This window comes from Arachis hypogaea, chromosome 6, assembly GCF_003086295.3.
Source record: "Arachis hypogaea cultivar Tifrunner chromosome 6, arahy.Tifrunner.gnm2.J5K5, whole genome shotgun sequence".
Lineage (NCBI taxonomy): Eukaryota > Viridiplantae > Streptophyta > Magnoliopsida > Fabales > Fabaceae > Arachis > Arachis hypogaea.
This window is the reverse complement of record NC_092041.1, coordinates 450,051-467,470: the sequence shown is the minus strand read 5'-3', so window position 1 is coordinate 467,470 and position 17,420 is coordinate 450,051. Positions and strand designations below refer to the sequence as shown.

General features: G+C 34.4%; 1 protein-coding gene across 4 annotated transcripts; it reads left to right on the top strand.

Annotated features, from left to right (window-relative positions):
• Positions 1 to 7,812: 7,812 nt before the first annotated feature.
• LOC112695125 (uncharacterized) lies at positions 7,813 to 13,437 on the top strand. 4 transcript variants are annotated; one of them, XM_025747336.3, is made up of 7 exons: positions 7,908 to 8,210; positions 8,375 to 8,745; positions 8,859 to 9,054; positions 9,573 to 9,652; positions 9,817 to 11,655; positions 12,318 to 12,444; positions 12,567 to 13,437. In XM_025747336.3, exons 3-7 carry the CDS (start codon positions 8,916 to 8,918, stop codon positions 13,292 to 13,294), a joined length of 2,913 nt encoding a protein of 970 aa, XP_025603121.1. In that variant the 5' UTR covers positions 7,908 to 8,210; positions 8,375 to 8,745; positions 8,859 to 8,915; the 3' UTR covers positions 13,295 to 13,437. The 4 variants fall into 4 exon arrangements, with proteins under 4 accessions (XP_025603123.1, XP_025603120.1, XP_025603121.1 ...); XM_072196486.1 differs by having other exon boundaries at positions 8,028 to 8,210; positions 8,908 to 9,054; XM_025747338.3 differs by lacking the exon at positions 8,375 to 8,745 and having other exon boundaries at positions 7,813 to 8,210; positions 8,908 to 9,054.
• Positions 13,438 to 17,420: the final 3,983 nt, after the last annotated feature.

Here is a 17,420-nt window from a genome sequence, read left to right as displayed (position 1 = left end):
AGTTAATTAATGTTAACCGAAAAAAATTAATTCTTTAATATTATTAAAAAAATGTGAGCCGGAGAATACTCCATTGAGAAATTTTATGAAAGCTAGTTAAGGTTAAATATGAAGGTAAATACAATTAAATTAAGAATTTATTTAGGATTTTAGACTTTTGGACCTCTAATATTAGCACACCATTACGAATATATTGTTGAAATGAAGAATTAAAAGATATAACTTATTAGACCTAAAAGAAATTAAAATTATACTACATGTATATAAAAAATAAGTCACTTATATAAAATATATATATTTAAGTATAAAATATATATTAAAAATGAGTTAAGTAATTATGTAATAAATAATTTTATATATATATATAATATTTTTGAAAAAAAATATTGAAGAAAATCTCATGTCCTAGGCTGTTTAAGTTGTGATGTTGATAGTTTGATGAATCAGAAGGGATTAAGAGGGGGAGATAGATAGGTTCTTCTCATTGTTGGAAAGAATGAAAAATCCACCTTAAAAAATATTTGTTGAGTTATTACACCTTATATATTATGTACTTTTTTTTATGTACTCTCACTAAAAAATAATTACAATGGTAAACCTATTATTGATAAAGAAATAATCTAGGTAACACCCTCCCGCAAGTTAGAATTGTGTAAATCTAACAATCCTAGCTTGGAAACATTGGCAAGAAAAGGACCCGGTGGCAGAGCTTTGGTAAGAAAATCAGCAAGTTGATCCTTGGAACGAACTGGCATAAGATGAATGAGACCAGACAAATGCTTTTCACGAACAATGTGGCAGTCCACTTCAATGTGTTTAGTTCTTTCATGAAAAATGGGATTATTGGCAATGTGAATGGCTGACTGGTTGTCACAGAATAGAGTGATAGACTTTTGAAGCGGCAAGCCAATGAAATCCATTAAGAAAGATAACCAACTAGCTTCACAAGTGGCAACAGCAAGAGACCTATATTCAGCTTCTGCAGAGGACTTGGCAACTGTGATTTGCTTTTTACTCTTCCAGCTAATGAGCGAGTTCCCAAGCATGAAGCAATAACCGGAAACGGAGCGACGAGTATCGGCACAGGTAGCCCAGTCAGCATCGGCAAATCCAGTGAGATGCAGATTAGAAGTAGAGGAGAAGAAGAGACCAGTTGCAGGTCGGCCTTTTAAATATCGGAGTACACGAAAAGCAGCCTGTAGGTGAGAAGTTGTTGCACAGTCCAAAAATTGGCTCAAACGTCCCACAGCATAAGAGATATCGGGTCTAGTATTTGTGAGGTAAAGGAGTCGGCCGATGAGCTGTCTGTAAACAGTGTTGTCTGTTAAAATGGTACCTGATTCCTTTGAAAGTTTCTGACTATAATCAAATGGAGTAGAGAGAGGCTTGCAATCTAGATAACCAAAATCTCTGAGAAGGTCCATGGTGTACTTCCGCTGATAAATGTGAATTCCAGAGTTAGAGCGTGCTACTTCCATTCCCAAGAAGTATTTGAGATCACCAAGATCCTTTATTTTGAATTTGTCATCCAAATCTTGCTTGATGGAATTGATTTCACCAATGTCATTCCCGGTTAAAACCAAGTCATCAACATATACTAGAATGGCAGTGAAGCTTTCAGATTGTTTCTTAATGAAGAGTGAATGATCATCAAAAAATTGCTTATAACCAGCATCCACAAGAGTCTGAGTGAGCTTAATGTTCCATTGCCTGCTTGCTTGCTTAAGCCCATATAGAGATTTTTGCAATTTACAAACCAAACCTGGTTGTGACACAGCCAAACCGGGTGGTATCTTCATATAAACTTCTTTGTCCAAATCTCCATGAAGAAAGGCAGTGTTGACATCCAGCTGTTTCAAATGCCATTTCTTTGCCGCTGCTAATGCTAACATTACTCGTAGGGTAGTCATTTTGACAACTGGACTAAAAGTATCACCATAATCTACTCCTTGCACTTGAGTGAATCCTTTTGCAACTAGCCTCGCTTTGTGCCTTTCTATGGTGCCATCGGGATTGAATTTTACCCGAAAAACCCATTTGCAACCCACAGCCTTCTTGTCTTTTGGGAGTTCAGTGAGACACCAAGTTCTGTTCTGATCTAGAGCTGTCAATTCATCTTGTATTGTCTTTCTCCAACATTCATGTGCAGCCGCTTCCTCATAAGTGCTAGGTTCTTGATTTGAGGTGATGGCTAGAGAAAGTGACTTATATTTCGGGGTTAGTTTATCATATGACAAGTGTTGTGAGATAGGATATAAAGAGTTAGAGTTGGAAACATTGCTAGAGTGAGCTGTGTGGGTTGTCATACAATGATAGTCCTTCAAATAAGCAGGCGGTTTCTTGACTCTTTCAGACTTTCTAGTAATGCAGTCATGTGTGATGTCAGAGTGTTGTGATGCAGGTGCATTATTAGTGGGTGGTGTGGTAATGGGTGCAATGGTGTGTGAGGAAATTGGTGAGTGCATTGAGCTTGAGAAATGTTCATTTGAATCTATGAGTGTGGTATGTGTGGGTGATTGCAAATGATGTGTGGATGATGTATCATATTGAAAAAGATCAATGCATTGTGGAGTACGAATGGGCACTACAGAAATGTCAGTGCTAGTGGAATGTAAAAATGGAAAATGAGTTTCATAAAAAATTACATTTCTGGATATGAAAATTTCCTTTGATTTTAAATCAATAAGTCGAAAACCCTTTGTTCCTAATTTAAAACCAAGAAAAGCTGTTTTTCTGGCTCTTGGGTCTAATTTTGTTCTTGAATTTGTTAATGTGGAGGCATATGCAAGAGAACCAAATACTCTTAAATATGAAAGGTCAGGTAAATTGTCATACAAAAGCTTATAAGGACTAGCATTATTCAGGTTAGTGCTGGGCAGCCTATTAATTAGGTGAATGGCGTGAGCAACTGCGTATTGCCAAAAACAATGTGGAATTCCTGATTGAAATAGCAGTGCTCTAGCAACACCTAAAATATGCTGGTGTTTTCTCTCTACAATCCCATTTTGCTCTGGTGTTTCTACACAAGAAGTTTGGTGTAAAATTTCAGTTGATGCAAAAAAGGATTTTAGAGTGAATTCTGGCCCATTGTCGGTCCTTATACACTTAACTTGTTTTTCAAAATGTACTCTGACAAAATTCACAAAATTAATAACCAATTGTGATGCTTCAGATTTGGTTTTCATAAAAAAAATCCAAGTGAATTTGCTCTTACCATCCACCACAGTCAGAAAATACCTATGTCCTTCATTGGAAGGGACAGAAATAGGACCCCAGATATCCATATGAACTAAATCAAAACAATCTTTTATTTTAGTTGTACTAAGATTAAAAGATAATTTCTTTTGTTTTGCAAAATGACATGAATCACAAGGAAATTTTGAAGCAATACTGTCTATAAAAGGATAATACTTCTTCAGAAAAATCAATTTATGCATGGGTATGTGTCCTAATCTAAGATGCCAAATGTTGTTGTGCTCACTGTGTGAAGGTGTGGTGGGATGAGTAGTAGTAGTAGTTACCGCCAATGAAGCTTGCTTTGTTGGAAGAGGGGGAAAATGAGAGAATTCTGGTTCTCTACTCATTGTATATAACCGTTCTATACACTCAGCAATGCCAATCATTTTTGATGTGGATCTATCTTGTATCTCACAACACTTATCATTGATTAACAATTGGCAATGTAAGTTTGAGGTTAACTTTGACACAGATATCAATTTAAAATCAAAAGAAGGAATGTATAAAACATTTTTGAGAAAAAAATTTTTAGAGAATGTGATTGTGCCAATGATGGTGCTAACAGTTTTGGTTCCATTTGGCAATATCACATTGATTGGATCAATATTTTGAAAACTTGCAAAATCTTTTAAGTCAAAAGTCACATGATCTGTTGCACCGGAATCAATGATCCATAGTGCAGATTTTGGAGTGATAATGCTCATAATTCTCGCATTAAAATGTAATGCAATGGTTTTACCTGGAGTGGAAGTGTGAATGGAATTAGTCAAAATTTGATTTGCATTATGAGGTTGTTGCTGCACATTTTTGTCTTTGATCAACTCTAACAAGGCAAATCTTTGCTCTGGAGTAAATCCAGATCTTGATATTCCAATGTTATCTTGGAGACAATTGAGCTGGAATTGTTTGTCACTGAGTATATCATCATGCCCCTCAGGGATCACGTGATTGATGGTGGTGTTATGTTGCTGCCATTGGTAGAAGTGGGAGGAGTACCCATGCTTCTTATAGCATACATCTTGTGTGTGGCCTTGCTTGTTGCAATGAGAGCAAGCCAATGTAGCTCCACGACCTCTGTAATGGGAGGATCTGTTTGCCATGTTTGCCATTTTGAGAAATCAATGAATCACATAGTAATAGAGATTCAGATCTTCTTCCTTCCAACTCATTGATCGGAACAGCTATGTTCACCAAGAAAGAATCTTGCGAAATAGCCTCTCATCAAACTCTATTGGATGAGTTTGAAGGAAGAGGTAAGAATGGGGGAAAGAAAATGTCGAAAGAAAAATTAGGGATAGAAAGAGAATGGCAAAATTGGATTGATCTCAATTCACAACTTTTTTTTTTATTCACAGCTTGGTTGCTCTCCACGCTCACCGCACCATGAAGAAAATCTCATGCCCTAAGCTGTTCAAGCTGTGATGTTGATGGTTTGATGAATCAGAAGGGATTAAGAGAGGGAGATAGATAGGTTCTTCTCATTGTTGGAGAGAATGAAAAATCCCCCTTAAAAAATATTTGTTGAGTTATTGCACCTTATATATTATGTACTTTTTTTTATGTACTCTCACTAAAAAATAATTACAATGATAAACCTATTATTAATAAAGAAATAATCTAGGTAACAAATATGATACCGTGTTTTTTGTTTTTCTTCTTTAAAAAAAATAGTAAAATCGATTAAAAACATATAGCTTGGTTTAAGTAACGTAATACTACTCAAAAATATTATATCATATTATATTTTTTTATCTAAATTAATTTATCAATGTTTAATAAAATCATGTTGTATATTAGACAGTAATTTTGGACAATAATCTTGGTGCCACAATATATTGTTTAATAAATTAATCTATCAATGTTTAATAAATAACAATTTGGTTACCGTTGCCTTTTTTAAACAGTAATTTTGATGCCACAATATATTATTTTCTGCACTACTATTACCATTGAATTATTTCCTCAGTAAATCCGATTCTAATAACAATTTTTTTTATTTTAATTTTTTATTTAAATTTATTTTTCACACAATTATAATGGTCAATTTATAAGTAACAAAAACTAATTATGTAATATTAAATATCAAATGTTCAAATAAATTGAAAGTAAAATAAATACAATGAAATAATAAAACAAAACCTTAATCACTAAAGATCCAGGTAGTTGTCGTCGTCGTTTCCGTGGTCCTGCTGAAGCGGCGCAGAAGTTGGTGATGTCTATGTGCCACCAACAACACTGTTACCACCAGCAGTACCACTGCCACCGGATAATGCCAGTCACCTCTATCTGAGTTTCTATCCGCTGAAGCCACTCCAGCTGCTCCCTCCACTCTAAGCTAAGGTCATCCGTGTTTGTTACGCGTGTGAGGATCTCTTGATACCTCTTCCGATAATTGGTCAGCTACTGAGCCTGCTCGTGAAGGCTATGGGTGAACTCCTGCACCTGCAACCTCAAATCAGTGCCTTCTTCAGGGTCGATGGTTTGATTGGTGGCAGAGGCGGACGATGGCCTCAACGTGGAGGTGCGGAGGTTGCTGGCGAAAAATCACCCCAACTTGTATATGCGATTCTTGTACGACGCTGAGGTGGTCACGCTCGTGCCAAACTACATCAGGATCGACGGTTGAAGTAGCAGAGCCATCGGCGTCCTCCCCGCTTTGCTGAGATTGCTGAGTCGCGACCTCTAACCTCTACGTGTAAGACTCATGTGTAATACATGTTATTATGATTAGTGCGACAACTATATAATTAATCTCTAATTTTATATCACAAGATCAGATGTTTATTCGCATAATGATCCTGAGACAGCTGTTCAGCAAATATCTCTTTGTTTTCCTTTAAAGTATGAGTGTACTTAAATGTCTTTGCCAATATCTCTATTCAGCAAGTTTCAAAAGGAAGGTTTAAAATATATATATACAAATATATATGGATCAGAATTCCAAGATACAGATAACAAGCTCCGACTCGACCTGCAAAGTTAAGACCGGCCAGGGTATGTTTATATATATAATACAACCCCAAACTATAAAATGAACACCTGTTTCTCCAAGTCAACCTCTATGAGGTACTGGCTGTGGTAGAGGAAAAATGAGAAAGGGGATGAATCGATTTAGGATAGGGGGGATATTTACGGAATTATTAATAAAAATTTAATTATTGATTATTTTTGTCGAACAAAATTTATTTATATGAGTATAACTTTAGTTTCAATTTTTTATGATCAGTTTTGTCAGTATCTCAATCTTTTATAGTTAAAAATGACTATTTACTCTATATTATTTTTTATCATGTATGTTCTTTGTTCTTATATTATTTTAGATACGATAATATTAGAGAAAAAAATTATTAAATTAATTTTAATCTATTATTAATTACCTAAATTGATTCACTTACTTTTAGCCTCTAAAAAATCCTTTACTTTTACTGTAGAATTTTGTGTACATCTATCTCACATGTATAAAAAAAATAACTGCTGATATAAATAAATATTAAAATATAAAATATAAATTAAAAATTTATAAAATAATGTATGTATATATAATTTCTATAAAAGTATGTAATAGTTAATTTAATAGCTATTTTTTGTTTTATATATAAATTTTATTTGCGAATTCAAATATTCCTTCGTTTCATTTACCGTAGGAAAGGAAAAACATATAAAATAAAAATAAAAATAGATTTGCATATAAAATTTATTTTTGATGTTGTTTGGGGTTATCTGAAATTGAATTGGCTTTGACCTGAATATGAAGTCTAGACTCTTTTTTGGGGGCAGCGTCCGATTTCTACTAATACTGAGGTGTCCAGACTCTTTTTTGAGGGCATCGTTCGATTTCTACTAATATTGATGTGTCGTCATCTGAGATCCTTATGAGGAGGTAAAGAGTGATACTAGCAAATAATTCCGATGTTTAAGTTAGCAAGAGTTTAAAGCAGGTTTTAGTAGATTGGCTCTTAAATTAGTAGTTCTACTTTTGATTATAAATAACCGTTCTCTTTTTTTAGGAAAGTTGTTGAAATATCCTTTCTAGATGAGTGTAAGATATCTTAAGAATCGGTTACTTATTTGAATAAGTATGGCCATACTCTTGTCGCCGTATCCGACTTTTAGGAGGTCGAGTATGAGTTGATTGAGATGGATCTCTTAACTGAACTTTATTTATTTTGGGACTGTTTAGAAATTTTAGACTAGGACATAAATAGATGTATTTTGTAAAATAATTTTATATATGTATATTACGTAATAACATCTCAATAAAAATAATTATCTTTTATATTAATAGAAAAAATGTAATTTTATAAAATATTTTACAAAATTAATTTTTTTTATATCATATGATAAAATTGAATAAATTAAAAAATGTTTGTGTATATTGGTTTAAAAAATATATATATCTTCTTACATCACAAACCACTTGAGACTTGACTGAGTAGTTGAAAAATTTCTAGTGTTAGTAAATCTTGAAATTTAATCCAGTGATTACTTTGACGCCACAAAAGGTTAAAAAACGCATAAATAGGTTTAGCTATTTATCTTTTCTTTTTTGATGAACCTATTTATCTACCTATAATTTATATAAAGTTTGTAGAGGGTGTAATTTGGAGAGTAAATTAGTAATAAGTGATTAAGTGTGTGTATGAATAGTTTATGGCCGTTAATCCAAAAACCTGATATATGAATGGAAAGTTTAGAAGAAGAAGAAGAGGAGGAGGAACAAGAGAATGAAATAATGAGAATAGACACTTTGGAATCCGACAAAGAGAGTCGGTGCAAACAGCAGCCAGCCCAATAACTCAAACCCACACACCCAAGAGAGAGAGAGAGAGAGAGAGAGAGAGAAACGCAATCACGCACTCGCCGTTGTCTTCATCACTTCTCTTCTTCCGCCCCGCTCCCCCACTGCCACGTCAGATCCCACCGCTGCCGCCGCTCGATGTCACCGTTGCCGTAGCTTCGATACTCACCGCCAGGTCTGTTGCCACCACCACACTCACGCGCCTTTCGCTTTCTTCGTTTTTTGTTGCCAATCCCTCGATCTCGCCATTCGGTCATCCCTCTTTCTTCTTTTTCTTTTTTTCTCTCTGCAACTGCTTTTTATTTCAATTGAGATTCCGCTTTCGTCCTTGTGCTGCAGTTGTGTTTGGAATTCCAAACGACTGTCGTTTCGCTTTTTCGGGACCCTAACCACTGGCAATACAGAGAGAAAGAGAAAGAGAGAACGAGTTTTTATTTTTGGAGCATTTTCTTCTGTGTTGTTCCTCTTCTCTTCTCTTCTTTTCCTCTTCCGAATCTGAACTTGGACCAATGTTTTTCTCTTCTGTCTTGTGTTATGCTGACGCATGACTTTACTTGATTTGATTTCTTATCCTTTCATTATTCCCTCTGAATTCGCTCAAATATATTGGTTCTTGCGTTCTCTCTCTCTCTCTCGTGAGTAAATGTAACAACTGAGGTTCCACATTGGAGTTTCATTCTCAAACGTTTGTTTTCAGCTGCCTTTTCTGAGTATAACTTAAACCTTGATTTCTTCCATGTGTTAATTGCAATTGTGTTTTGTTTACTTTCTTAGATCTTGCCTTTTTTTATTTTAATTTTTTTAATGTGCATTTTTGTTACAGATCCTCCCAAAAAATCAACTCAGATGTTCATGTAATTGCGTTTGTGCAGCTGTTGAAATGAATGGGGTTCAGAACAGAAGAGTTCACAATGTTGAGAAACCTTTCCCTGGCTGCCTGGGAAGAATGGTCAACCTCTTTGATTTGACTGCTGGGGTTTCTGGAAATAGGTTACTCACTGATAAGCCACATCATGATGGTGATTTCCTTGACCCTCTTTGTTTTACCCCTTTAAATCTTCATATTACCCCCTTTTTTTAACAGCCCAAAGTCAATGCTTTAATTATTGCTGATTGCTGGATTATTTGTTTATTTAGATGATCTTCTTGCCTAGACAATGATTGAAACTCTCTGATTCTAGCGGATGGTGGTTATTTTAAACTTAGTTCCTCCTCTTGTTGATCTTAGTTTTGGCGTTTGGTGGATTGGTTAGTTTAAGTTGATGATTTATAATTTGTCGTTTGATCCCTGTTTTCCCACTTAATTTCTATTTGGAGCTAATTTATTTTGGGTTTTTTGTTGACTTTGTCTCGACGAACACCTCTCTCTTGGTGATTTGTCTGTTTCTACATGTAATTAGTTTGAATTGTCAACTGTTTATTATCTATCTTGAAGCTAGCTAAGAATAAATAAGTCATTGTACTTATAAATTGTGCTCTCGAAATGTTGCTGAGTTGGTATTTTATCCCTTCTCACTAAATTATACCTGACTTGCAGCTTCTTCACTTTTGAGAAGTCAATCAGATGTGGCAAGGATCACCAATCCTTCTTTTGGTGATCAATTAGAGGATAAGCTGGTAATTTTGAGACTCTAGTCCTTCATTATCATTCAATGTTATTTGGGTAAAGGAAAGATTAACAAGATGATTATGTCAAGAATTTTTGTTTGTTCTATTGGTTCACTAGACACTTTGTTTTTAATCATTTTATTGTTTTTTAAGTCTTATCATGAACTTTACAGATGGTTTCAGACTCGATGAGAGGATCTTCACAGAAGAGAATCAATGGAACACCCATCAAGATGCTCATAGACCAAGAGATGTCCAAAGAAATTGTTTCCAAGCATAATCCACCTAATGTAGTTGCCAAATTAATGGGGCTTGAAGCCCTCCCACGAGGAGAGCCTAATTTGGCCATGGAGAGAAGCTACAGAGGAGATTATTCTCAACATATGCATGGTCATTCAGGAACACCATTCAGACACTGGCAGCTGGAAGATAGATTTATGGACAAGGAAATGCTTCATGAAGGTCATCCGAGCACAGAACAGATTGCTTACAGAGATATTTATGAAATATGGCTTCAATCACAGAGAATGAACAATGTAAGAGACACGATGCCAAATGGAGAAAAGTGGACTGAAGATGTTAGTGCAAAAAAAATGGCGTTCATACGTCAGAAATTTATAGAAGCAAAACGTCTCTCTACAGATGAGAGACTGCGCCAGTCCAAGGAGTTTGATGAAGCCTTGGAAGTTTTAAGCTCCAATAATGACCTACTAATCCGGTTATTGGATTCTCAAAATCTTTATGAGCTTCAGTCTACTCCGATTGCTGAGACTAAGCGTATTACTGTTCTTAAACCGTCGAAGATGGTTGACCGTGAAAAACCCTGTGCCAAGGGCAAGAATGATAAATATGTTAAGAAACCAACAAATATTGGCCAAGCAGCTGCTTGGGAGAAAACTAGTCCTGTGTATTCTCCAGCCAGCCAGAAAGTTGATGATTTCCCGGTTCAACCTACTCGAATAGTGGTATTGAAACCTAGCTCTGGGAAGACTCATGAGATTAAGGCTGTGCTTTCTCCGACAACTTCATCTCCTCGGAATCTGCACCCTGGAAGTTTATATCACGGTCTTGAAGATTGTGATGCACTAGAGCAAACAACAAATGCAAGCGAAATCGCACAGCAAATACCTGAAAGCCTGAGGAGCCATCAAAGAGATGAAACATTGCATTCTTCAGTATTTTCCAATGGATATATCGGAGATGAAAGTTCATTTTACAAATCAGATAATGAGTATGCTGCAGGAAATTTGAGTGATTTGGAACTTATGTCACCATCTCCAAGGCATTCTTGGGATTACATCAATCGCTGTGGCAGCCCTTTTTCTTCATCATCCTTCAGTCGTGCTTCCTGTTCTCCTGAGTCATCTGTTTGCCGAGAGGCCAAGAAACGACTTTCTGAAAGATGGGCCATGATGGCATCAACTAAAGGTACACAAGAGCAGAGACATCTTCGGAGAAGCTCTACATTAGGTGAGATGCTCGCTCTTTCAGATATGAAGAAAGTTATAATATCTGAGGTTGAGGATATTAACAGAGACCAAGGACCTAGCTACTCTGTTTCTTGCAGTCGTAATATTAGTGAAGAAATATGCATGGATGGATCTCCTAAGAATCTTCCTAGGTCAAAATCTGTCCCTGTATCTTCCACTGTCTATGAAACTGGGCCCAGCACTGAAGTTTGTGATCATGATACTAGAAAAGCACATGTCTCCAAGGAGTTGACAAAGTCAAAGAGTATGAAATCATCATTTAAAGGGAAAGTTACAAATTTCTTTTTGTCAAGAAATAAGAGATCAACCAAGGAGAAGTCTTTTCTATCTCAATCCAAAGAGGAATCTCAGTCAACTCTAACTGATACGTCAGTATCTCCAGTAAATTCACGTGGAGTTAGAGATGGTGAGTCTCAAAGCTTCAACAGCGGTGCCTTTGCCGAGTGTTCTCTTCCAGCTGTATATGAATCATCTGGAAAATCACATTCAGACTCTGATGGACAAGGCGTAATATCTCTCGAGGTAATAAATACTGTTATTCTGCATTTGAAATCTACATCTCTTGTGACACATTATGCAATTTCTGCATAAGTTTACATATTGCTCAATCTAAACTCAAGGATGTTGGATTTTAATGCTAGATTTTAAAAAAAAATGTGTTTTATCTTTTTAATTATATAAAAACCAGTACGAGGTTCTTGGTTTGCAAGACCACAAAAAGTCCTTAAAGTTTGGTTTCTTATGTGTGTTCCTTAATGATTGATTTGTAATGGAAACCCTGAAAAGTTCTGCTACTGTAGATATGCTTGCATTTACAAAGTTGTAGGTTGCATGCTATACAGTTAAGAAAGTTAGATGATATGATAAGCAGCCTGGCAAGTATTAAGCCAACCCATTGTACTTGACTACAGTTTGGGATTTTCTGTAATACTTTGAATAATGAAAGAATTGAATTAGGAATTATAGTTGGTGTGAACATTATTGGATACTTGATTATATAAATGAGCCTAGAACTAGTACAGCAAAGCACAATCACTTTGGTTTTTTGATATCCAGTTTGTTAAATATTAAACTGAATGCCAAATGTTTTGGGTTCATATCAGTGAAATCCCTTTTTATCTGTACTGGAAATTGGTAATGCAATATAGTGCAAGATTCTGAATACTGTTTTGTTTGTATCAAAGTCCACAGTGGCTGGGACATCAACAGAAAACCAGGATCAGCCTAGTCCAATCTCAGTTTTAGAACCTCCTTTTGAAGATGAGAATGCAGCTCATGGATCCTTAGACTGTATGAAGGGTGGTCAGCTGGGTAAGGCTTAGACCTTTCTCTGGCTGCTGCTATCTTGCTGTTTCAGGAAGTTCTTATTTGATAATCTTTGTCATCGTTATTGGTTCATTTACTGACTGTCATTTCTTGTATTACTTGTATAGGATCACGGCTGCTTATGAAGTCTAATTTAATTGATAAATCACCACCCATAGAATCAATAGCTCGGACCCTGTCATGGGATGACTCTTGTGCAGAGGTAGCAAGTCCCTATCCGTTAAAACCATCATTGGTCTCCCTAGACACCAAGGTGGAGGAACAAGATTGGTTTGTTCTCGTTGATAAACTACTATTGGCAGCTGGACTTGACAATCAAGTGCAGTCCGACTCATTTTACCCAAGATGGCATTCCCTTGACAGTGCTTTGGATCCATCATTGAGGGATAACTACGCCAATCCGGATGACAAGGAGCCTCAGCCTCTCCCTGAAGCCCGGCGAAGGCAGAGGAGATCCAACCAGAAGCTAGTATTTGATTGTGTTAATGTAGCCCTAATGGAGATTACCGGTTATGGATCGGAGAAGTACGTAAGGTTGTGGGGTGGGAATAGTCACTGCATGTTCCCAGTCCTGGAGGGTGCAACTCCTCCATTGGTGGACCTCATTGTGGCCCAGATGAAGGATTTAATATCTGGTGGGATGAGGTCTCTTTGGGGTGACTGTGGGGACAGTAACAGCCTGGTTGTGGAGAGTGTTGTCAGAAAAGAGGTTGTGGGGAATGAGTGGGTTGAGCTTATGGGTCTGGAGATGGATATTTTGGTTAAGGTGGTAGAGGGGAAGTTGCTGGAAGAACTTGTGGAGGATGCTGTGCTTGATTTGACAGGCAGGGCTTGAATGGCTTCTTGGTTGGCTTGTTCTCTCTTTTTTTTTTCTTCTTTTTTTCCTCCAAATATTGTAACACTATTATTGCTGTATTTGATTATCAACCAATGACCCTACTTACCTAATCTATTAAATGCTACCTAAAATTGTTTCAATTTGTAGTTATGTTATATCAGTGACTCTAATAAATAGCTTTACCTATGCGTTTGCCAGATAGAGAATACAAGGTATAACGTGATTAATGGTTTATAACAAACTTATTACTTTCCAGTGTAGAGTGATTTTCTCTTTGAAGTGTTAGGTGCTTGTTTTTATGTGACTGTTGAACATTTATGTCCTCCCTCTTCTTTTTTTGGGAAAGTGAGAATAACATCTACTACATGAATTTCTAAAAGTGAGTAGCTAAAATTTCAATAGGTCAGAAGTTTGTTATTGTGATTGTGACAATGGAGAAATTCCATCAACACTTAAAGCTCCACCCAGAAAAGGAAATCCAGGTTTTGGAAATGGCAACCCTAGTAAAGAATCAAACTCAATAGAACTTCTGTAAGTATGTATTGATACAAGCTACACATACATTGCAATAAGTGTGAATTTTCTAATTAAAGTTTGTGACAGTTAAAGATGACAACAATACATGCTTGTATTTGAGCACTCAATTCAATCATCATGAATGATCAACCTGTCACAGCAGGTCCAAATGTAGCCATAGTTGTGTAGCTTTTAGGCTGCATCAACATTACTACTCTGCATGGAAAATGGACCCCCCCACCACATCCCCCAAAAGAGAATCACAGTTCAAATCCCCTTTCCTTGTTTCCTTTTGTCTCTTCCCTTTAGCAATGGATTGCCAATATCCATCAACAATAACGGTTTCATGTTCTTCATTCTAACTTGAACTACACAACAAAGTTTCAATGTAGTTTTTTAGATAAAAAAAAAACCATAGCATATACTTGTTCTCTAAATTTTGTATTTTCTTCCTAACAAATATCGCAAGAAACTTTGTTGTTCCAAATCTTAGTAGAAGCATTTCTTATAAAATAAGACTAATGATTGCGCAATTCAACATATTGTAACTATACTTTTACTCAACTGTATTATTGTACATTCAATGTAATAATATTCTCCTACTACACACATGGAGTGTCACGTATACTAAGAAAAAAGCTGTGGTCCAACAACTATGCTAAAGTTCAAAACAAGTATCCCCTTTAAACTAAATACTTTTATTTTTCAATAAAGGGATTATTCAGTTTTACATGAGCCAGAACGAAAGCCTTCTCAAAAAAACAAAACCCACGTTTTTGTGGATATAATCATATAAGTATATGGCAATGCATAACATTGAATAACATTTTTTCTTCTTATACTAACAATAGATAGAAATCAAATCCTATAAAATATGCATATGCAAGCTCAACAACTGAATTGAATACTATATGCATGACACACTCATGACTCAACATGTGCAAAGTTCTGGTTGGCAAGCTAGCTAATACTGCATAAAACACTCCATGAAAAATAATTACAATAAAACAATTAATTAATCAAAGTCTGATTAATAATCAATCAGGTTATAGAGTTGGTTCACTTGTCATAGTTATATCCACATAGCACACCAACTCCTGGAACATAATCAAATATTATTAACAAAAAGAATTAGAGAATAAAGATTCTTACATCATATATGACTTACGAGGCTGCCAATAATAAAAGTCTGAAAACCTGAATCAAAGGAGACAAACCTTTTTTTCTCCAAAATTTGAAAGGGTAATGACAAAAAAGCATTTGTCAAAATGAGAAAAAAAAAGTTGGAGAATATTCCTGAGTGGTGGCAGTTGTTATTTGTTAATAGCAAATGGCAATTTCTAACTATGCTAGAATCCAAAATCACTCAATAATAATAATAACTGAAAGCATAGCCCAAAAATCCCGTGACAGCTGCTGCTAAGACTTTGAATAATAATAATAATAATAATAACTTATGCATGGAGAATAATTAAGTTGAGAGCATCCTTGAGATCCTAAACCACAGGCTAAGCATGAATGATTCTTGAAAGGGACTGCTATTTTCTTTCATCACTTGTCACTTCTCTGTCAAAAAAGAGACAGAGTGATTTGGATAGAATACAAGAAGCTTTCTGCTTTTGCTTTTGCATGTTATATTTCCTTGCATGCCTTTATAATTTGTTACAGCAATCTAAACAATGGATCGTAGTGGAAAATTGTCTTGTTTGAATTTCTAAATATAACGTCAATCATTTTAACCATAAAACATATAAACTAATTTAATACCCATTAAATATTGAGTCAATTTAACAAAATTATGAATTATCCAACGAATTACTTATTTTAAATTATTTTGTCAAACTAATCTAAATTTTTATGAATATCAAATCACTTTATGTATTTGTTTGGGTGCCATTAAATTAATAATTTTTTTTATTTTTTAGTATGTCTAGCAAATTTCTAATAGTAAAAGTAAAAGCATTAGAAAAATTAAAAAAAAAAACATCTTTTTTAAAAAGTTACAATTTACATCTTTTTTTTAAAGATTTTTTAAAAAAAGATGTTTTTCACATAATAAATAAACAAAAAAGTATTTTTATCTTATTTTATCCAAACATAATTGATAAATAAAAAAATCTTTTTTATATGAGATATCCAAACATAAAATCATTCTTTTTTTTATAAAAGATCTTCTAAAAAAATATTATTTTAAAAAATATTTTTTTAAAAAAAGCGCTAAACAAACCCTACAAATTGTAACACTCAAATTTAATAATATACTCAAAACAAAAACTAAACTTGCATACCAACACAAAATAGTGAAAATGATATATTTTAGTTCCTTTAAGTATAAGCCTAATTTTGAGTTTAGTAGATTAAAAAAATGTTGAACTTATATGAATCATCAATAATCAACTATCTCCTTTTTTTCACATTTAAAAGTGTTGGCCCTAGTATTCCACATTTTATATCAATCCCAATTGTGATGTTAAAAATAGAAGCAACATAAGAACAAAATATCCACATATGTACCAAGATATTAGATATCAATATCACTGTTGCTTTCATCCGTATTCCAAAGTGCAAACATATATTAACAGTTAAAAATAGCATACTAATCAAGTTAATTAATTTTTTGTAAGTTTATAAAAAAAATAAAAATTAAAACTTATTAATTTGTTTAGTATTTCCAATCTGGTCATCATTTTTTTGTAAGAAATATTATACTTTTTACTTTTCTTAGAGTATATTAGACATTTATTCATATTCACCTTGTGAACTTCTTTTCTTTTTTCCTTTTTCTTAGGGGCAGAATCAGATAGGAAGAAATGGGGTAATGCCCCCTAATTTTAATTTTTTATATATAAATTATATGTAAATTTTAGTCTTATTTTATTGTATAAATATTTTTTGACCATTCTCTAATATTTCATCTAGCTCCGCCCCTACTTTTTCTCGTCACTTGCCATTACCTTGACCAACATTTCTCACAGAATTGTTGGGTTTTAATGTTATTTATATAAGCTTTTCATAGCTGCCGATCAAGCTGAAATTAGAAGCAGCTAAACTAAGTAATGATTATGACATAATTGAACTTATGTATGAACTAGTCTAGTCAATGAAATAAGGTTGATAAAGAGATATATTTGCAGCTGAGATTTTTACTTAGTGGTAAATCTTGGTACTTCTTACGGTATTGTACCCAAATTCAAACCTTAGTTGAAACTAAATAATGAATGTAAATCTTTAAATGTTACATATGTGAGTGTGTAGTGTGTGTGAGTTTGTAATGTTGTAATATCTAAGATTAGAGACTATCTAATTCATATGATAAAACAAAAGAGATATATTTTATTGTGTTTTATTATTCTATTTCGTATTATAAATTATTTTTGGTTAACCAAAAGCACAAATCTTTATATCTTTCTATTTTCTGGGCCTATATGGGCTCCAACATATTGCATTTCTGTGGTCTGTAGACATTTGGGCCTTATTCTCCATCTATTTTTTAATACCAAAAGAAAAAAATGTTATTTATGATTGATATTTTTTAATTGGACAAAATAAACCAAACTTCATTTTTCATGAATATAAAATTCATTTAGTTCTTTCGTAATCAATTTTA

Excerpts from the sequence above, each read along its gene's own strand:
- LOC112695125 (XM_025747338.3), top strand. The coding sequence starts at position 8,916 with ATGAATGGGGTTCAGAACAGAAGAGTTCACAATGTTGAGAAACCTTTC. Across the intron at positions 11,656-12,317 it reads AAGGCGTAATATCTCTCGAG|TCCACAGTGGCTGGGACATC; the intron begins GTAATAAATACT and ends TTTGTATCAAAG. Across the intron at positions 12,445-12,566 it reads TATGAAGGGTGGTCAGCTGG|GATCACGGCTGCTTATGAAG; the intron begins GTAAGGCTTAGA and ends TTACTTGTATAG.